The sequence below is a fragment of the Podarcis gaigeae genome (assembly GCF_964106915.1).
Source record: "Podarcis gaigeae genome assembly, chromosome: 14".
NCBI lineage: Eukaryota > Metazoa > Chordata > Lepidosauria > Squamata > Lacertidae > Podarcis > Podarcis gaigeae.
This window is the reverse complement of record NC_139690.1, coordinates 37,593,781-37,615,063: the sequence shown is the minus strand read 5'-3', so window position 1 is coordinate 37,615,063 and position 21,283 is coordinate 37,593,781. Positions and strand designations below refer to the sequence as shown.

The following is a 21,283-nucleotide window of genomic DNA, read 5'->3' as shown; positions in this document are numbered from 1 at the left end:
AAGTCTCTGGAAGCTCTGGAGCTGGTAGACTCTCATACCATTTGCGTTTTTCCTCTGCCACTTCTTCTGCAAACTGTGTCAGCATTAGAAACAAAGCTTGTTTTATCCCTCCCCACCACCCCATCTTGTCTTAACCATTCAGTAAGATTTACATGAACAAAACAGAAATGGAACATGAGTCAGTTGCAGGGCTGCATGATTTAATTAATTCCACAATCACATCTCACCAGCAATTGCTTTTTTGGCACAGAATTCAACATCTTAAGAACAAGAGCTTTCTTTCTATCACTAATTGCAGTGTGTGAGGCATTTTTGTCAGTATCATCGCTAGGGTGGGACAAACATCCTTCACATGCTGCTGTCCCAACTTAAGTTTCTAGTCTTCATGGCTTATTTGTGGGAAACATCTCATCAAATTTCAAAAGCCAGGAGTGGGAAGGACTGGGCCAGATTTCCAATACTCAGGGAGATGGAGAGAATGCAGTGTGCACAAAAAGCAAATGCATGCAGATTTGTATATTCTGATTCAGCTTTACCTGTAGCAGTATTTGAGTTATTTTGGATGCAGAGTTGTGAAAGGGAGGAATGCAGAGTACGCAAAATTTTGTTTCTCTCTCATAGCCTGCTTCACTGGACTTGCTTACTTTCCATTCACTGAATGCAATTCTTAGTGGCATCACTTTCTCAATAACACTTCTGGGTGGGTATAACTGGTTCAATTTGGGAGGGGACGTGTCTGGCTTGTTTTTGTCCCACTTTTAAGCCCATTTTACATTTTGAAATGAATACTGACTCGTATGGGTACCAATATGTGACAGCAATTGAATAAGAACTTAACTGACAAGAGCAAAATATGGGCAAATTGATTGTGTTATGTCAGATAAGACAGGAGTGGGGAACGTTTGGTCCTCCAGATGTTGCCAAACTACAACTCCCATCAGTGCTAGCAAGTGTGACCAGGGATGAGAGCTGTAGTTCAGAAACAACTGGAGGACCAAAAGTTCCCCACTCCTGCCTGAGATAAGGGCGTGTCCAGATGAACTGTTTATTGCAGGTTTATCCTGATTTGCTAGTACTAAGCTTACAAGGAGGTTTGGATAGATCTGATCTTCACTGAACATTCATTCTGATTTCTTTGCGGGGAGTTATATGAAAATAAACATTCATCCTGATTTGCTTGTGAAGCATTTACACATCATCCTGTTAATCATTCTTTCATCTCACACTTTTCAGTGTATTTTCAAGTCATCTTCCGAACAGCAAAAAGGCAGTTTGCGCTAGGGCAACAGAACACTACAATCGCGTTCAATTGCACAAACCTAAATTTCCAGGTATGCGCAAAATACTGACAGCCTGGATGCACCTCAAAGGAGGCTGAGTTAGAGAGCGGCTTCTGAGAAGTACATTTTCTCAAGCCATTCTGAATCCCCCTTCTGAGTTTGGAGAAGGCTGTCTGAAAGAGGCTGTAGACACATGCTTTTCAAGCAGAAGATCCCAGGTGCCTTCCTTGACATTGCAAGTGAAAAGCGTCAAATGGCACAGTGGAGCTGAGTATATGGGGCAGAGGGGACTTCAGCCCCCTCAATATTTGGGGGCATGGCACTCAGCCCCAGTATCTAGTTCATATGGTGTATTTTAATTGGTCATATATTCCTGCCACCATCTCTGAATGCTTACTGTCCCTCTCCACACCTAGCAAAGTATTGCCACCTAGTGAACTGGAAATCACACAACAAAGGGTAAAACCATGCATGACACTAAGTCATGTGTAGTTTTTCTCTTTACTTTTTTAAAAATAAAATAAAATAAGGTACAACCAGGGAGTCTGTAATCTGCAACATGAGACCTGGGCACAGGATAGCGCTGCTTAACCCTTTCCCTTACATCAGGCTTCTGACTAAAATTGCTTTCCAATCCCTCTTAGCTTCCTCAACAGGGGAAAATGTATGCCACTTTGGCAGGAAGTCTTCAGTCCTTTTTTTTGGCATTGCTAAGGCCTTATTTCTAACTCAAGGTTGGGCGCAGGGCCTGCAGGTCTGCATTTTTTCCTTGCCTCTGTGCTATAATTTTACCTATGCCATTTCTTCATTGTATACCAGCAGGGTCTAGATGAAGCATTTAACAGCAAAGACACAAATGAGAGCTTCTCATCCCATTGGAGTTGTACCTGTCCACAAAGGTGCACACTTTGGCCTGGTTTCAGACTTGAGTTTGACTTTTATGGTGTCTCAAAACTTCCAGTTTGCACCTCCTGCTAGAGACCAGGTGTGCAATTGTCATGACCCTAACTTGCTTTCTATTTCCCGCTCTCTTCTATTTTCTTTCTTACTTACTGGGGCTCAGACTCAAGAGGTGCTGGAAATCCACAGCCTCTCTTAGGTGTGCAGCCCTTTTCTGGTTGAGCCGTGAGATGGCAAGTGCCTTCCCATGTGTCAAGTGCCGACACCTGACTTGAGAGGTGCTCTCTACATAACACAAGATAGACAGTGATGACGAAAATCAAGACTTACGTTTGACAGTGCTACGGGATTCCTGGAACCCAGCTGGCTCCGAACCCCAGCCCAAGGATTCACATTCACGCTCTGCCCCTTGCCCATGCCTGGCACCTGTGCCTGCACCTCCTCTTCCCTTCTCTGCCAGCCAGCACATCTTCCACAGCCCCACACTGCGCTTTCGCCCATCCTCCAAGGTCTGATACACCCAGTTGGGGGTAAAGGCAGCGGCGTTGTTGAGAATAAGTGAGACCAGAGCTACCAACACAGCTGTGGCTACCAGCTTCTGGACAGTCATATCTGACTGTCATCAACCGCTGGCAGCCTCTCTTTGTAGAAGATCCAAGAGTCCCGATCAGCTGCAGTACATTTAATTGGGGCTGTAGATGGGAGGCAGGCGCAGGATGAAGTTATGAATGGCTAGAGAACATCACCATTCATTCTCAAAGTCAGCTCCTGGGGGGTTTCTGATTGCACAAAGAGCGACTAGGCAGAGAGGGGCAATCCATATAACGAGCAGAAGCGAGGCTTCCAGAGTTCTGTCTTCCCAAGCGGTGCCTTATCCACCTTCCTGCACTTTGAGCAGAGCCAAGCTGGTGAAGAGCTGAAAGATGAGGTGCATTCTTTCTGGAACCAACTTGCGAAATGTTGATGTAGGAAGTGCTGCGTTCTTGGACAGTCGAGGCTAAAACGCCTGCAAACGGTGCCGGGTGCCTCAACCTTCTGGAACACAGCTGTGAGAAGAGACTAAGATCTGCATAGGAGTTAGGCAGCAAGAGCTCTTAAGGCGTTTCACAGCTGCCCCAAACTCAGAGCATCCCACAGACGCAGTAGAAATTCATTCTTAACACCAAGACAGATTCTGAGGAAAAATTCAACACTTATTCCCCGAGGAGCCCTGGAAAGCTGGTGTATTCCAAGGAAATCTGTTCTGCTGCCCCTGTTCTTCTGCGAATGTCAGGGCTGTGTGAGGTAGAAGCAGGATAGCAGAACCTCTGCTGCAAGGAAGTTTTTTCCTCCTATCTCTCAATGGAGAGGAAATGGTTGTTTTTGTGGCTGTTTTTGGTGAGCCTCAGGGCGTAGCCGGCTGCAACAAACAGAGCCACTGCCACAGCAGTCAGATGTGAACAGGATGTGTTTCCTGAAAGGAAAAAGACTAAGGGAGACTTCTAAAGTTCCAATTTCTCTCTCTCTCTCCCCTGCCCTCCCCCCATAAGCCTCCCCCCTCATTCCAGTATTCTCCTCCCTCTCTCTTCCTTTGCTTCCCAGAAAAATGTAACCAGTTCAGTGATATTGTGTTAGTAGGATTAGTTTTACTGGTCCTTTTCTGTGCCAGATTCAGCTGTTGGGGCTTGAGTCAATTATGAAACCCGACTGGGAAAATCAAGGCTTTTCAGGGACTAGAGTTATCTGGGCCTCTTCCCAAGCAAAATTAAAAATCAAACTCTCAGATCCTGGCAATGAAAGCAAGAAGTTTGGAGATTTTTATTTTTTTTAATTGCTTACTGACAGGAAAAATAACCAAAAGTATGTGAGGGGAAATTGTCACTTGGGAGTTTCTCTTGCCGTATCTGTCTTCCAAAGACAAATTTAGCATCGCATCATGCTGATGTGCACTTTATGAGAGTAATTCCATTTGCAGGACAAAAATTGGTCATGTTGATGAGTGCTAAGGACAGTCAAGCAACTCTTTCTCCATTGTGTGTGTGTGTGTGTGTGTGTGTGTGTGTGTGTGTGTGTGTGTTACTACAGCTCTTGCCTTTATTTGCAAAAGCTAATTTTACTTTAAAATATGCCTTTCACATAAAAAATTGAAAACAGCTAATGACCTGAAAGTATTCAATCAAAATAAATCTATAGTAAAAAGCAGTAAAATGCTTGTAAAAACAGACAGCAGATGTAAAAAGAACAAAAGCAGAAATGTATATGAATAATATGAAACAGTGGCAGAAGTATCCAGTAAAAAACACACACCTGGCAATTGGAGCAATAAATAAATAAAGGTGCAACTTGTGCTCCTCATTCATATCATATCTATACACAGTTCCTAATATAGTGGTAACACTAAATCAGTGGTGCACAATCTGTTGCCCTCCAGATACTGCTGGACTCCAACTCCCTTCGTCCCCAGTCAGCATGGCTTAATGTTTAGAGATGATGGCATTCATCAGTCTCAATGGCCAATGGAGTACACTTACAGGGGTGAAATTAAAATGCTGCCTTAGCAGCACCGAAGTGACCTTCTTGGAGTGCAAGCCTAGGCAGTGTGTATGGAGGTCCTGGGCTGCCCAGACAACAATACCCACTTCTTGGCATCTCTCATGTGGTCCAGAGGAAAGTAGAGCAATGCATTTGACACCAGCTGGGCTGCAGGAGTTGACGGAAGGATGTGTACAAGGCACCATCCAACTGTCTTAGGGACACAACTCTGGATTTATGTAGGGTTTACTCCTTAGCCTTCTCTTCTCCTGAAGATATCCCTCAAGGCAGCAGACGTTTAGAATCAAAGTGTTTCTTCCAGATGGGCTACCTTCCCAGTTGATAAGCCCCATCTGCCCCTAACTTTCCTCTATAGCACATGCAGTAATCACCTTCTTTACCATTGGGCACAATGTTGGTCTTGTCTGCTCAATTTACCAGAGCCTGTTTTCACATGCAGGGCAAGTTCTTAATTTACTAAGGGTTTGAGATCCATGGCAGATCTGGAGCAATATCTGGAGGGTCACAGACCTGCCTCCCCCACCCCCCACCGAACTACAAGAATGTTAAAATAAGAATAGCAGGTAACTGTAGCTTGAAATCAGTATGTTTTGCTTTTTAAAGTTTTTGAATATTCAAGGTTGTAGCTATCTCAGTTATGCTCAGAGTAGGCCTACTGAAATTAATGAAACTAAGTTAGGTATTTCCATTAATTTCAATAGTAGGGCCAGCATTGGATACAACCCTCTGTGCCTTTCTTCCTTTTTTGTGTTAGTTGTATCCTTCACTAAATCCAAACATGTGTGATGATTACATCTTTTTAAGCCCAAGTTGCAGATGTTCTTGGCTTTCTTTGGGAAACAACAGATGCTTATATCCATCTTTTTCTTTTATAAAAAATAAGCATACATATGTAGACGGTAGAATGGACTGGGAAAGGGGTGATGTCTGCGCAACAGAACTGAATTGGTTTTACTGTCATTTGTTTCATCAGCAAATTCTGCCTCATTTGGGATCTCTAACAGAGATCTGCACCAGCACCAAACTACAGCTATGAGGATTCTCTGCAGGATGTAATGATAGCTAAAACCAATATAACTTGGTATCTGCTTTGCTTTTGCTCCTGCAATGCTAAAATACATGGGTGAACAGCAAATAAACCAATTATAAAACCTGGCTTTTTCCAAATGCACAACCTAAGGGAATTATTACCTGTTATTATAGGTATCGTGCAGAAACTTCACCCTGTTAAGTTGACTGAAGCCAGTGTATGGCAGGAGCTTGGTGACATGCGCCAGAAATGGAAGTAAGCTGTACAGTGGCCCTTCCATATAATTTCCAGCTGTCATTTGTGTGCTTGAAGCAAACCGTAGAGGAACCCAGAGCGGAAGGTGTTTCTGGGGACTTGGGCATCCTTCTGTTTCTACTTCTGAAAGTGGAAGCGGGAGGGAGAAGTATGAGCCAGCTGGGAATAGTGCTTTGCCCTCTTCCTGGCCCCGGCCTAGGGTGTGTTTTTTTAACTCAGGAAATCTTGAGGTCCATTTCAGCTATATAGTTCTTCAATATGGCTCCCATCCTGATGGGGACCTGACAGGATGATACTTTTCCTTCTCTAGTTCCTGTCTCCTCCTGGGGAGGGAAGCAGGTGGGGCTGGGTAGAGGGGACAAAGTTGTTTGTACTGTTCCACATTAGGGCTCTTCACATTTAGTGTTGTGTTGTTGCTTTTTTCCAATGAGAAAGCAGAAATTAGTCATCAGGCATTTACGTATACTGTGGTTTTTCCTGGGGTTTGTGGAGTTGTTTGCAGCTGTCACCCAGACAAAGCCAGCCCATCACATGCTCCTATTGCATGGAGAATCAGTATTTTATTACCATTCAAGTCACTAACCCAGCTTGCTGGTAAATGGCAGTCCTTGGCTTCCTACTTCTATCAGTGTGGCTGAGTGGTAGCTCAGTTACATCACTGTCAGGCATGTCACAAACACAGCCCTTTACCCCTATCATTTTTTAATCCCCCATCAGTTACCAGTTGTCTCTCCCCCACAGTTTAATATTACGTTCTTCTGTGCTAATCTGTTGGAGCATATTTGTCCTACAAAAGATAATTTTTTCCCTTCCCCCACCCGCAGCAAAGCTATCCCCATTTATTTTAATTCAATGGGAAGTGACTTTCGCAGTGTTAACATGGCATTGCTGCCTTCTGTTGAGTAGGTGTCTTTCTCTTGTAAGGTCCATAACAAGAAGGGCTGTAGCTCAGTGGTATATCTGGGTGGACCAATGGGCTGACTTGGCATAAGGCAACTGCATACGTTCCGTTGGACAGTTGAGATTTATTGATTTTAAGAAAGGATGCCCAATCATAGCCCTTGCAAAATTAGGTCATATTCTTTAGTTCCCACATCTAGTGGTGAAGTTGATTGTCCATTTTTACATACTTGGTTTTTGTGACTTGTATATGTCACTAAGGTACTGCAATGTTCTCAGTTTTAGATAACTTTTTAGCCTTATAAGAGCTGCTGTTCCACAAGGTAATTCAGGATGCCCCTTTTTTCAGTCTTTAGTCCATTTGCCATTCTAAAAAGCATCTCAATCACATCAGTGAGAGATTTTGTGAACAAGGTGCAATATATCCTATACTTCTAGGTAGGAATGTAAGAAGGCATCATTTTCCATTCCACCCTTTGTTTTTTTACATGCAGCACTGTTTCCATTCCACTGCAGTTCATTTTCCTCCAAAATCCATATTATTTGTCATGCTGTTTGCTATGGCAAAACTTCTGTAATTTAGTTAATTAATGACATAGATTATGTTGCCATTATGTTATTCCACCCCATCCATTTCAATGCAAAGGAAACACAGTTTAAATAGGGGAAAACATAATCAATTATGTATCATTTGTGGGATAAAAGCAGCAACCGTAGCAATACTGGCTGTGTTTGCTGGTTTAATTTTCATTCTGGACTTGGGACAAATAATCAAACATCATCAATTTTCGCTTCAGTTTCTGTTTTCAGCAGAATTGTCCCACATCACTTCTTCTAGTTGATGCTCTGTCCTTTTGATTTGAATGAATGAAACAGAAATAAAGTGTGTGTGGGGGGGAGCAAATGACAAGAAAACATCCGAGTCTGGAATTGTTATAATTAAATGTATTATTTCATAACACTTTTAAAATGAATGCTTTGCTTTCATCCTCACAACTCTATGAAGCGGGCAGCTTGCATTCCCATTTTACAGGTGGAAAACTGAGGATGTGCCCCTTTAAATGAGGGGGAAAATATTGTAATCCATCACTTCTCCCCTTGCTGCATCTGGTCTTTGTTAGGACCTCTTGCTCTAGCTGATGAAGTGCAGATGTGAGGTAGCGTTCCAAAGATAAACTCAGGAAATTCTCAGAGTCTGCTGTGGGGGGCTGAGTTGGTTGTTATTTGACTTTTGCTCTGTTTTGTTTGGGGTGCTGAGCTTAATATTCAGCAGGAAAAGAAGCGGCCTTTGATAGACTGCACTGACAAAAACAGCAGCCTTCAAGAGGGAGATTCCATGAGACATTTTTAAAGATAATAGGTCTGTGCCTTCTGTCCATTAACATTCCTTCTAATTCCTTTAGGTTGCCATCTTAATTGCATTTTCTGAAGAGCAGAGATGCTTAAGGATCAGTCTGCATTTTTAGTGAACCAACTTGATTTACACTTCCCTGGATGAATGCAGAGACTGCAGTCCAATTATCCTTTGAATTTTGCAATACACATTTTGATTCAAAATGGTGTCTGGCACCCAAACATCAAAGATGACCCTGGCCCCAACCTTGGGAACCCTCATGCCTAGTTTGGCAATGATATCTTGAGTGGCGGTCAAAGCAATGTCAAAAAACAGGCAAAGTCATGCCAAAGTGATGTTTTGGTCTGCCAACTTGATTCAAAATTCCATCTGGTGTCAGGGATGGCAGGGCTCTGAGGTGTGTGTGGCAGAGGCAGGGGGCTCTGAGACTGATCCAGGAGAAGGGGTCAACAATTTATGGAGTTTTGTGCCTCCCATGAGGCAGGAGCCATGGCTGAAGGAAGGGGAAGAGGCCAAGCAGTTGGAGACAGGTGAGGAGGTGCAGGACATGCCAGGAGCAGACTGTTCCTGAGATGACTGGGCCAGTAGAATCCCCTCCATCCTCTCTGCCACTGTCTCCAAGGACCAGGAGGGGCTTGAAGAGGCAGACACAGCAATAACTTCCGTATAGGAGAAGTTGCAGGTTGCTTGCATGCACTCCGTCAGGCAAGGGTACTTAACTTTAGGTGGAGGCGTGGTCACACTGTTGCTGCAACAGTCCAGCTTGAAGCCAGGGGCACCAACTTGCCCCCCACATTGAGGGGGCGCTGTCATGTGATGCGCCCCAGCATGCACCATGCAGAGGCAGGACGCGCAAAGGGCTCTGTGCTTCCACAGCCTAGCCACAGCCAGGGAGCTGAGCTGCGGCTGGGATGAGCAAGCATGGAGATCACCCTCCACGCTTGTCCAAGCCGCCTCCTGGCTTCTGGGCTGCCGAGCAGAAGCTGGGGCTGGGACATGTGGAGGGTCCCCGCCAGCAGCATGGGGTGGTGCTGCACCCTGCGAAAAAAACGGGGGGGGGGGAGCTGTGTCACTGTGTCACTGTTTGGAGCACAATCCTGGGAAGGGGATGCTGTAAGGAGGTGTGTGTTAATCTGAATTTATGATATGGTTTATCTCTGTAGAGCACTGCATAGGATTGACATAACTTTCATATAACATGAGACCCTCCATGATTAGCTTCGGTGACTTTGGAAAAAGACTGATCCCAGACTCCTGCTGAAAGGCATTTGGGCATATTCTGAGTTCACCCACATCTGACTTAAAAGATATAACACACGCAAATTTAGCTGAGTACAGAATACTCAGCTCCTCAGAATGATCCATCCACACAATGCTAAGGTGATTTAAAGGCAGAGGTGCCTTGGTTCAGATAATTGCTTGCTATCAAAGTCTTTCACCCACTTGTTAAGCAAACAGGATGGCCAGCTTTAGCCATTTTTCACTAAGATGGGCAAGGTGAGAATTAAGCAGGAAATTCCAGAAATAAGTATAGAAATTGTAGGAATCACTCATTTCACAGCCCACCCCCCCCTTACTGGTATGCCTTGGCAAAAATGTATTTTAAAAACCTAAATTCAAAGGTTAGGTAGCTCTCACATTTCCAACAGGACAGCACTTAACCCAGCGCTCCCTCCCCTAAGACTCAACATACTCTGCCTTGCTTTAAGGACAGCCACCTCCCTCTTTCTAGTGTGGGTTTATGGCAAGATTCTCATGCCATGCTTCCGTAGGCCTTTACAATATTTTGGGAATCTTCTACTGTTTAATCCAAGTGTGTATGTATTCTAATTGTATTGTATGAGGGCATGTTCAGCTGCTACGGTGTCTTCCCAAGATTGGTTCCTCCTTTGCAAAATGCAACTCTCAGCACCTCACCCATTCTTATTTCCTGCAGTGAATCCGTCTGGGAGAACATGGCCCGCATGTGTGTGAAGACACAAAGGCTGGATGTTGCCAGAGTTTGCCTGGGGAATATGGGCCATGCTAGAGGAGCCAAGGCACTGCGGGAGGCTGAGCAAGAGCCAGAGCTGGAAGCCAGGGTAGCCATGTTGGCAATTCAGCTGGGTATGCTGGTAGGTCAGGTGTCTTTTTTCAAAGCAACCCTCTTTCATTTCATATTAAGCCATTTGGAGAGCATGAACGGTTCCCAAATTGTGTCGGAGCAGGAAAAAAACAGGCACTTTGAAAAGATGACTAAAGACACTTCCAGACTGCCACTATTTTGGGGCAGGATTCTGTGTCATTCTGGGAAACACAGGCTGCGCAGTTAAAGCAGATTGGGACCTCTTGCACCTGCTTTGCTTTCCCCAGACCTTCCGCTGGCATGCAACCCTCGGATAATTGGTCAACAGCAAATGTGACCGTCCAGCTTAAAATCCATTAGCCACCCCTTGTTTAATACAAAAAGTAAACTTTAAACTTGCCTTTGGAAGAGAAGCTCTATTTGACAGCTGAGAGCAAATGCTGCCCACTCTCTTCCTCCACATTTGCTATGTCCTGTCTATATTGCTTTGATCTTTGTCTGATAACTTCACCCACACCCACCCAAATTCATGAGCCAACATCTAAGGCTGGGTAGGTTTCACACTTTGCTAAAAGTCCAAGGTCTGCTCTAGAGTGGCAGCATTTCCCAAGCCTCCATTTATTTCTACTGGGGCATTGCTTCAGAGATTGCCAAGACTTTTTCAGCCTGTTGGACTGGAGCATGCGGAGGCCGCCTCCCTCATCAAGTGACCTAGAGGTCGGATTGCTTAGCGTTTTCCTTATTTTTATTTAAACATCCTGTCTCAGTCATAATGCTTCTATTCTGGGCTTTGTGGGCTCAATTAGTTCTTCAAATTCCTCTTTTAATTAACCCTTGCTACTACTCAATATTGGAAGTGCGTTGTTGCCTGTCTCAAAGTTGCACATTATTGCTCTTATTTTTTTATGTATATATTTAGTCCAATCTTCTTAGGGCAGCATTGCAAAATTCTCTCATTATTTCTAGCTTTAACACAATTTGAAAAGATAGGTCATTTCCATTACCCTCCAACTGAATCACAAGGAATACGTTTGTTGTACACCAGAGAGCAATCTGAAGTGTGACAAACTCCTTTCCTCTGCCTGGGCCTGGACAGTCCAACTGGAAAATGAAAATGGCAAAAATGTGATCAGTATTTTTGCTCTCTGAACCTGCCCGCAGTTCATGAGAAACACAATATAAAAATTATTAGTAATTAACAAGTGGCATCTCACTTGTTCAGCTGCATTATAGATTTATTGGGGGGGTTGGGGTTGGCTAGTTGAGTACTTTTCATCACTTATGGTGTGGGTACCATATCATATTTATTTATTTGAAACTTTACTTCCTTTCATTCTTCTAACTATCAGGGGAGTTCAAAAATGCTCAGAATTGCAACATTGTCATTCCCATTTTTTAACTTAGAAATTCCAAAAAGACACATAACTAAATGTATTATTTTATACTAAACACTTTGGATAATGATTAGTGGACTTACATTTTTATTGGCCAAATACTCCTTTTCTTTTTTTATCACCCACATTAGTTTGCTTTTCATCAGATAATTATTATATTGTTTGCGCAATGCACTTTTTGCTTTTGTCGTTCTGCATCATTCACCTCTCGCGTATCCAGATTTTGTTTAATTGATTTCTCATTGTTGCATTTTTGTCTTTCGTATTCCCATTTTCTTTTTTGTACAAAGCATATGCACATGCATATAAAAATTGCATAATTTCCAAAGCACTCTTCATTCTTTAGCTGTCTGATCTCCATTCCAGGAAGATGCTGAGCAACTGTATAAGCAATGCAAGCGCTATGACCTTTTGAACAAGTTCTACCAGGCCTCAGATCAGTGGGACAAAGCCATAGAAGTAGCCGAGGTTCACGACCGCGTCCACCTGCGCACCACCTACTACAGTTATGCAAAGCACCTGGAAGCCATAGCCGAGCGCAATCTTGCCCTGACCTAGTAAGTCTTAATTTGAGTCCCAACCCAAAGTTGTATCCAACTCTGTGCACAGAGGGCTCAGCTCACAAAACAGGACTTCCCATTCTTCTCTTCTCCTTGCACCCCCCCATAAAAAACCCCTGCTCTGGAGGATACCTCAAATCCTCTTAAGACAATTTTGAGGATGCACGATGGTGCTCCAGGGAAGAGGAATGGAGGGGGAAATGACCGTGTTGGATGCAACCTCCAGTCCTATGGGTGTCTGCAAAGGATTGGTGTTAGAGCAGTCCGAGCTACATCAGCATCCTATTCCTAGTCGTGATACGGTTTTGTTGGCATATGAACACCTAGCAGTGAACTTTTTCAGTTAATACACCTGTTTCATATTCTTGCCATTGACCCAGTGTTGATATGTTGATATAAGTAGGACAGTGCATAGCAGTGCCACTTTCCCAGTCCTGTGCCCCTATCTAGGCCCTGAAAACCTAATGAAAACATGCTGTTTCCCTGCACAGCTATGAGAAGTCAGAGACACACAAGTTTGAGGTTCCTCGAATGCTTTCAGAAGATCTACAGGCCTTGGAGTCTTACGTCAACAAGATGAAAGATAAGTGAGTGTTTGTGTGATCCCTCCATGCCAGACTGAACTCTGCTCCAGCTGCCAGTTGCCCTGTGACTGCAGTAGAGAGGGCAAGATCATTCTGGTCTTATTTGCTGGCCAGACAAAGATCTTCTAGTAGTTCTGCCATCTCCTTCCCGGCCTGCTGTCAAGTGAATATAAATCATAGAATTGTAGAGTTGGGAGAAAACTCGGGGGTCATTTAGTCCAACCCCATGTAATGCAGGAATCTCAGCTAAAGCATCCATGACAGATGGTCATCCAGCCTCTGCTTAAAAACCTCCAATGATTTCTCATGCCACCTGAGATGCCAGTAGCTTCTGTTTCAGAGGCTGTGATCATAAGCCACTTGTACTTGGTCAGCCTTATTGCACTGGCGTTCTAGAGTGGCTATATCTTGGGTGAAGCATCCTCGGGGCTCATTTTCAGGCTCTGACATCTCCGCCCCGTCTTGTCCCTCACATCTAGATTGTGCACCCTCTGTGCAGAAGCCAGAGCGCTTGCTTTGTTGCAAAGCTAGTGCTCTAGCTGTGTTGTGTTTTACATCTAGTAGGGCACACTGTTTAATCAATTAATTGAGTCATCCTTTCTCCGTTTTCTAGAGGCTTGTGGAAGTGGTGGGCCCAGTATCTGGAAGGTCAGGCAGACATGGATGCAGCTTTAAAATACTACGAACTGGCTCAGGATTATTTTTCCATGGTCCGTATTCACTGTTTCCTGGGTAACACCCAGAAGGTAAGCTTGAACCACTTCACTATTGCATCTAGAAAGGAAAGGCAGTATATACGTTCTTTCAGTGCTATTAAGCTTCCTTTCTGTGAGTTCTCCAGCACTGACAGCCATTTGATGCTTTACCCTGGGCAGTAAGTATAATGGTTTTTCTTCTCCCTCCTTTCATTTCAGGCAGCGGAAATAGCAAATGCAACAGGGAACTGGGCAGCTTCATATCACGTCGCCCGTCATTATGAGAGCAATGATGACATCAGCCAGGCTGTGCACTTCTACACCAGAGCACAAGCATTTAACAATGCTATTCGGTTGTGCAAGGTACATGCAGCATTCACACACCATCACAACAGTTTCCAAATGAAACCGTAGAGAGCCCTTTGACTCACAGCTGTGGCGATAATGGGAAAAGCCAGCCACAAGGGCCAAAAAACACATACAGATTCTCAGGTACAAATCCCTGCTAGTTGTTATTGTCCCTGTGTTGTGGATGCTATTCAGAACATTCAACCTGAGGATTCTAGAGAGAAGTCATGGAAATGTGATGTCATCAACATTCTTCCATACTTTTTTGATTAAAGTATCAGTAGTGCCAGCAGGCCAGAGAATCGCCTTTTTCCAAGTTTGAGGTTTGTGTAGTGAACAAAGGCGGTTTTCCGGCAGTGGAGATACAACCTGGAAGGAAGATGTATGTGTCCTTTACACCAAAAGGGTTACAAGGGTGCTTTGTCTCCTCACGACCGAATTCCATCTGCATGAGCTAAAACCGATAGAGCTGCTGCTATTATTTCCTGGGTCTGGTCTGAAGGCACTTGCTTGAAGCTAAACAGTCCTGGGGCAAGTCAGTGCCTAGAAAGGAGACCACCCAGGAACCTCTGTGGGTTCCTTTCACAGAATAAAGCTAGCAATGGAATGAATAAATATTATGTAAAATTTCTTAACTGCCTGGCTCTTTAGAACTCTGAATACATGGAAATTAAGATAGTAAACAAGCAATTTAATTGTCCAGTTCAAAGGAATTGCATAACATTGGGAACTATGAGATGCTTCGGTTTCTGGTTTTTATCTTGTATTCTCAGTTTTATCTGTGGGCATTAGCAATGGAACCCAGAGAAGGGAGGTTCTAGAGAAGAGTCATAACCGGCTGCCTGAGGTGAAGGGCAAGATGGCACCTCCCCACAGTTGCATTGCCAGAAGCCAGTTGGCATAGCAGTTGAATCTTACTTCACCACTGGTGATAGGAAAGCATCCTTCATCATGCCAGATATTATAAAGTCAGATTAAGGGACCCAGGAGAGGCCAAGTGGCAACATTTGGCAATGGCTGGAAACTCTGGGGGAACAGCTAGGCACTGTTGCTGCTGCCATCTCTCAGCATCAGCTGCCTAAGGCGGTTGCCTCATGGGAACCTCCCTCGTGGGAGGTCCAACCATAACTAATACAGTAAATATTTTTGGAGTAGGAGAACAATCTGGATGACCAGCTGATGAACCTGGCTCTCCTCAGCTCACCAGAAGACATGATAGAAGCAGCCCGCTATTACGAAGGGAAGGGGGAGCAAATGGACAGGGCAGTGATGCTCTATCACAAGGTAAGCCCTTCTGTCTCTGTGGGAAGTCCCTTTCTCAAAGCAAATGAATACTACAGTGGTGCCCCGCAAGACGAACGCCTCGCAAGACGGAAAACCCGCTAGACGAAAGGGTTTTCCGTTTTGGAGGCGCTTCGCAAAACGAATTTCCCTAGGGGTTCCTTCGCAAGACGAAAGCCCATAGGGAAATCTCCGGGACAGCGGGGAAGCGCAGCGCGTCTTCCCCACTGTCCTTGGACCTCCTCCGAAGGCTGGCGGTGGGGCGGAGAGACCTCCTCCCCCCACCAGGCTTTGGAAGGCTGCTTCGAAGGCTGGCGGTGGGGCGGAGAGCCCTTCTCCCCGCGCCAGCCTTCGGAAGGCTGCTTTGAAGGCTGGCGGTGGGGCGGAGAGACCTCCTCCCCCCGCCAGGCTTCGGAAGGCTCCTCCGAAGGCTGGTGATGGGGCGGAGAGACCTTCTCCCCACGCCAGCCTTTGGATGGCTGTCCTGAAGACTTGCGGTGGGAGGAGGGTTTTCCTTCCCACCGCCAACATTCAGAATGCTGTTCTGAATGTTGGCGGTGGGGAGGAAAAATCCTCCTCCCACTGCAAGCCCCGGGAACAGAGGAGAAGCGCTGCGCGCCTTCCCCTCTGTTCCCGTACCTGTCCGAAGGCTGGCGGTGGGGCGGAGAGACCTCCTCCCGCCGCCAGCCTTCGGAAGGCTGTCCTGAAGACTTGCGGTGGGAGGAGGGTTTTCCTTCCCACCACCAACATTCAGAATGCTGTTCTGAATGTTGGCGGTGGGGAGGAAAAACCCTCCTCCCACCGCAAGCCCCGGGAACAGAGGAGAAGCGTTGTGCGCCTTCCCCTCTGTTCCCGTACCTGTGTTGAAGGCTTGCGGTGGGGAGAAAAGCCCTTCTCCGCACCGCCAGCCTGGCAAGCGGTCTCCATAGGAACGCATTAATTGATTTTTAATGCATTCCTATGGGAAACCGTGCTTCGCAAGACGAAAAACTCGCAAGAAGAAAAAACTTGCGGAACGAATTAATTTTGTCTTGCGAGGCACCACTGTACTGTGGGAGGCATAATTCTTTCCTGGTGGCTGATGGGCAGGCTTCTGTACTGCAGTGGCTGTGCAGACTTGTCCTTGCTCATTTTTAAGTGGGCCTTGAAAACATATGTTTTCATATATATGTGTGTGTGTGTAGCTTTGTGGTGCTGTTTTTATTCCAATTATATGCTGTTTTCATAGTCGCACTGTGTGATGATGGCTGTTTTAAAACTGTGTGGTGTTGTTGTTCATTAAATTTGTGTATTGCACTTCAAGATCATAGGGCAGTTCACATCATAAAAATACAAAATGAGAACACAAAGTAAGTAATAAAGCAAAAACAAACCAATAATTTCCCTCCCACAAACTTGTTTAAAAGGTTGAGGACAGTTAACAAAGACACATTTCCCCTGTGCCTCTCCCAAGAGAGGACATCATACCATATCAGTTTTATGTGTCAAAACTGGGCCTGAACCCTGATTGCAATGGATCTAGACAATCAATTTCCTGCAAGAGCACCTGGCTCTGGTCTGCAACCATCCACTCAAGAACCTTGCTGAAGGAGGGGAGATTAGCAACTGGCTGGTAGTTACTTAGATTTTCCAAATCCAGGGATGGATTCTTGAGGAGTGGGTTTACCACTGCTTCCTTCAAGCAGACAGGCACCTCCCCATCTCACAGGGAGACAATAATAGAGGCATACCTAGCAGTTGCCATGACCAGTCCAAGCACCTTGTCTTTATATTGTTGTATGCTCAGTATGCATATATTTGTGTTTACACGCTGTGAAGAAATCTTTCTGAAAAGTGGATTATAAAGAATAACAAAAATCTGGAAGCTAAAACTTCATGTCTCCTTTGACAGGCAGGACACTTATCCAAGGCTCTGGAGCTGGCTTTTGCCACAGAGCAGTTTGGAGCCCTGCAGCTCATTGCTGACGATTTGGATGAGAAGTCGGACCCAGCCCTGCTGGCTCGTTGCTCTGACTTCTTCATTGAACATGCCCAGTACGAGAAGGCAGTTGAACTCTTGCTAGCTGCCAAAAAGGTAACCTGTATATATGACATTTCATTCAGCAAATGACAATCTTGTCCTCTATGCCCTCAGTTCTCGACCTTGCAATCCATAAACCACCATTTTTAGGAAACATTCTCAAAATCTCCTCTGGACTAAAGCTTTGCATGGTCTTTGGACAAAACTTTATTTGGCAAGCAGAATGGTTCAAGTATAATAGGATTTGGGGAGGGCAGATTAGAAATTTCTTGGGATCATAAATTGATAGCTACCCTTTTAAGCCTTGAATCCTATCACAACAACACAGAACAGAATCACTTTGAATGCCTTGTGTAGCTGGGCAGAGGAAATAATTTGTCTTCCACTTTCTTAGGGAAGAGATTGAGGACCCAAAAGGTGTCCAAAAAGTGCCAGGTGAAAACTCATAATTGTTGAGTAAACCTCTGAACACCCCTTCAGATTGCAAGTTGCCTAGAACAGTGCTATTCAACTTTGGTTCCCCAGATATTGCTGGACTGCAGCTCCCATCATCCCTGACTGGCTGAGAGAATCCAACAATGTCAGAGGAACCAAAGTTGATGACCTTTGATATCATGATATAGGATAGTCTACAGTGCCCATTTTGTGGCTAAAACAGTTTATCTGACTCCCATCTCCCTCCCTCTCTCCACTCCCCCCCCCCCCCGGCATTGAGCCTTGGTGCATTCCTATCATGTTTCTTTTCGGCCCTAACACCCTGAAGCTTGTAATGGCTTGGCTTTGGTTACTCTTTCAGTGATGTCTTATTTTCCATTGTGTTGCTACGAATCACCTTTGAAGCACTGTACATTCCCCCCCCCAAAAAAAGAGCTCACCCTCAGAGTTAGAAAGTGCTCTTCAAAAGATGCTCTCATCCTAGGGCTTGGGCTTGGCAAGTTGTATTGTCCTCCTTCCCTCCCTCTCCACCTCCCCTCACCTTGCAAGATCTTACTCTGTTTGTTCTCTCCTGCAGTACCACGATGCTCTCCAGCTTTGTCTGACACAGAATCTGACCATCACCGAGGAGATGGCTGAGAAGATGACCATTTCAAAGGACTCCAAAGAGGTCCCAGAGGACTTGCGACGGGAACTTCTGGAGCAAATTGCCGATTGCTGCATGCGGCAGGGCAATTACCACATGGCCACTAAGAAGTACACGCAGTCAGGGAACAAGCTGAAGGCAAGTAGTGCTGCACTGCTGTGGCTGCTGGCAGGAGCTGATGCTAGTAAAAAGTTTCTGGAAGTCTGAGCACTGGTGGCCAAGGGCACCTTTTATTAACTTTGGCTGGTAAAGTTACCAAAGAAGGACCTAGGAAGATGCCTTTGGGAAGCCCACAAACTGGGCAAGAAGAAAAGAGAGGTCTGTTGTTCTCCAGCAAATGTTACTACTTCTGAACCTGGAGCTTGGACAACCTCTCCTCCCCATCGCCCAAGCTTTTTTGTTTTTTTGTAATGTACAGTATAATGCAGAATGTTGCAGTTTGTCACTTTAGGAATGAGGTGGCAGGAACATATTACTCCCAGTCCTTGATCTTCTGCACTTGCTTCCTGTTAGCTTATATTGATTTAAGGTGCTAGTTATCACTGATAAAACCCTATGTACTGATTGTCTTTAGCCTAAGAGTATGGGGATGGGAATTTTTTGTGGGGTCCTAAACTTTGGACTGAAACATGCAATTCTGCAGATCTTTCTTTCCTAGCTCTGCCTGGCTTGCTGCTGCTGTTTGCCACAGACAAATGCAAGCCTCACCAACTCTGCCCCTTCATTTGCAGGCAATGAGAGCCCTGCTCAAATCGGGAGACACAGAGAAGATTGTGTTCTTTGCTGGAGTCTCCAGACAGAGAGAGATTTACATCATGGCTGCCAACTATCTCCAGTCCCTGGACTGGCGCAAGGACCCGGAGATTATGAAGAACATCATCAGCTTTTACACCAAAGGGAGGGCTCTTGACCTCTTAGCTGGTTTCTACGATGCTTGTGCTCAGGTGCGTAAGTGTTCCTCAGATACAGAGCTTGGGTTGCGCAAGAGAAAGTGAAGTTCATCCCATTTACTTTCTCTGCAGGTGGAGGTGGATGAGTACCAGAACTATGAGAAGGCACTGGGAGCCCTAACCGAGGCGTACAAATGCTTGTCAAAGGCGAAGACACGCAGCCCCGTTGAGCAGGAGAGCAAACTTGCACTCCTCCACAGCAAGATGGCCCTGGTGAAGAGATTCATTCAGGCCCGGAGGTGAGAGGAAACAGCGAAGACTTCTGTGCATTGGGGATGCTGCACAATCTTTGTCAAAAGCATCCTGAACGTCTGCAGTTCAGGGGGCTCAATAGGAAAGAGGTTGTGAATGATAAGCTGGACACTCACTACCCTTGGGATGGGTCCTCCTCCCACTATGTCTGCATCAGGCTGGCTTTGCGATTGACACAGCAGCCAGCCAATCGGAACTGTACACAACCCTGCTCTTATTCCTGGTGAAGAACAGAAGGGTGGGGGCAGAGTCTTGGCAGTGTATGATGAAAACTCTGGTGTCTGTGAGTGGGGATGGAAACTTGTGTGCTTTTTGGTGCTTCAACTTGCCTGCAATCTATGTTTTCTGCTCCTTCCTTAGTCCCTTCTAAAATATTCCAGGAGAAAGGAAATACTACTGCTTGGAGCATGCATGTATTTAGATTTCTATACCTGATAGGCATCAAACAGTTTTTCCACTAAGAGGCAAATGATGTAACAAAAGCTTTTCTCCCATAGCGCTTAGTGTCTGATGTTCCCCCTTCCTAGGCTTTATTCAGAGGATCCCAAGGAGGCAGTAAGGCAGTGTGAGCTACTCCTGGGTGAGCCAGACATTGACAGTGCCATCCGCCTGGGAGATGTTCTCGGCTTCCTGGTAGAACACCACCTACAGGTCCAAGAATTCCAGATGGTGAGTGGTCTAGGCTCTTTCAAGGGTCTTCCAAAAGGACAAGCCTCCTTGATAAGAAATGGGCAGACCCATTCAAAATGTTCAGCACCACACATAATGTTGTTCTCGTGAGATTGTATCACCACAGATAATATGTGGTGATACAATTTTGCATGGAAAAGAAGGACAGAAGCATAACTGAATTCTTTCTTGCATCTATTTTTAGAATTCCCTACACACAGAGAGCTAGAATGTCAGGGAGCAGCCCTTCCCTGAAGTATTAGTTTTCTACCTGTGAGAATGGGGAATATTCAGGCATGCAGATCTTCCACTTACTCCAGTGATTCTTTTAGGAATGTGTAGGTCAGCTCTCAGAAGCACAAATGAAAAATAACTCACTAGAAGTGTAATGTCTAAACCAGTCCTATATATTATATAGTTGGATGGCAGGAGGTGGCAGTTCCAAATATAATTTATAAACATTATCATCAGGGGATCTTTCTTTGCTCTTACCAACACCTGGTGTGCGGGGAGGAAGGGGGGAGCCACAGACAAGCAGAGGAAACAATTGTGTTGAACCATCTGGAGATGCAATGATTCATTTGCTAAGAGCAGGAAGTGTCAACATGACCTAGTGTAAAATAGGGAAGGCAGAATTACTGGCTGTGGGCAAAAGGAACTGCTGCTCTGGAACAGCCAGGTGCTCTCTAGTCACATGGAATTCAAGCAAAAGAAAGACACTGCCTGGCAGCAAATCTGTTCTGCAGGCAGATCCCGCCGACTATTAGCCGTCTAATGCCAGGTTTCCCAACTAGTACTGCTAACAGTTCTGTAACATCTACCTATACACTGTAACATCTTTAAACAGTCTGTCTCTTGGCTTCCAGCCCTTTAATGCAGGTTCTAGCTATATGAACATGAAGGAATACAATTTCTAGATATTATGGAGGCTTGGGAATCACTCATACAGCTAATGAAAACCAGCATCTCACAACCCTTCTGCTGTTGGTTATAGCTATTAGAAAACTCCTTAGTCAAATGCTGAAAACCTGTGGATATGGTTTCCCAAAGACAACTCAGATCTGTGGTTATTGTTGCACTGTTCCGGTATAAGCAGATAACGGATTACAGTCTGAGCTTAAAATAGCTTGTCA

The 21,283-nt window shown here is 45.1% G+C and overlaps 2 protein-coding genes across 3 annotated transcripts in view; one reads left to right on the top strand and one right to left on the bottom strand.

Annotated features, from left to right (window-relative positions):
- Positions 1-3,702, bottom strand: part of TMEM204 (transmembrane protein 204) — a 33,137-nt gene extending 29,435 nt beyond the window's left edge. The window contains exon 1 of the mRNA XM_083711190.1: positions 2,511-3,702. Coding sequence (XP_083567316.1) covers positions 2,511-2,790 — 280 coding nt within the window. The 5' untranslated portion in view covers positions 2,791-3,702. The remainder of the gene's footprint in view (positions 1-2,510) is intronic.
- Positions 1-21,283, top strand: part of IFT140 (intraflagellar transport 140) — an 86,806-nt gene that overhangs the window by 60,193 nt on the left and 5,330 nt on the right. For both annotated transcript variants that reach the window (XM_083711170.1, XM_083711169.1), the window contains exons 19-29: positions 10,188-10,365; positions 12,077-12,267; positions 12,762-12,857; positions 13,468-13,600; positions 13,769-13,912; positions 15,053-15,181; positions 17,070-17,252; positions 18,211-18,417; positions 19,011-19,223; positions 19,302-19,468; positions 20,009-20,150. In XM_083711170.1, the coding sequence (XP_083567296.1) occupies positions 10,188-10,365; positions 12,077-12,267; positions 12,762-12,857; positions 13,468-13,600; positions 13,769-13,912; positions 15,053-15,181; positions 17,070-17,252; positions 18,211-18,417; positions 19,011-19,223; positions 19,302-19,468; positions 20,009-20,150 (1,783 nt within the window). The remainder of the gene's footprint in view (positions 1-10,187; positions 10,366-12,076; positions 12,268-12,761; positions 12,858-13,467; positions 13,601-13,768; positions 13,913-15,052; positions 15,182-17,069; positions 17,253-18,210; positions 18,418-19,010; positions 19,224-19,301; positions 19,469-20,008; positions 20,151-21,283) is intronic.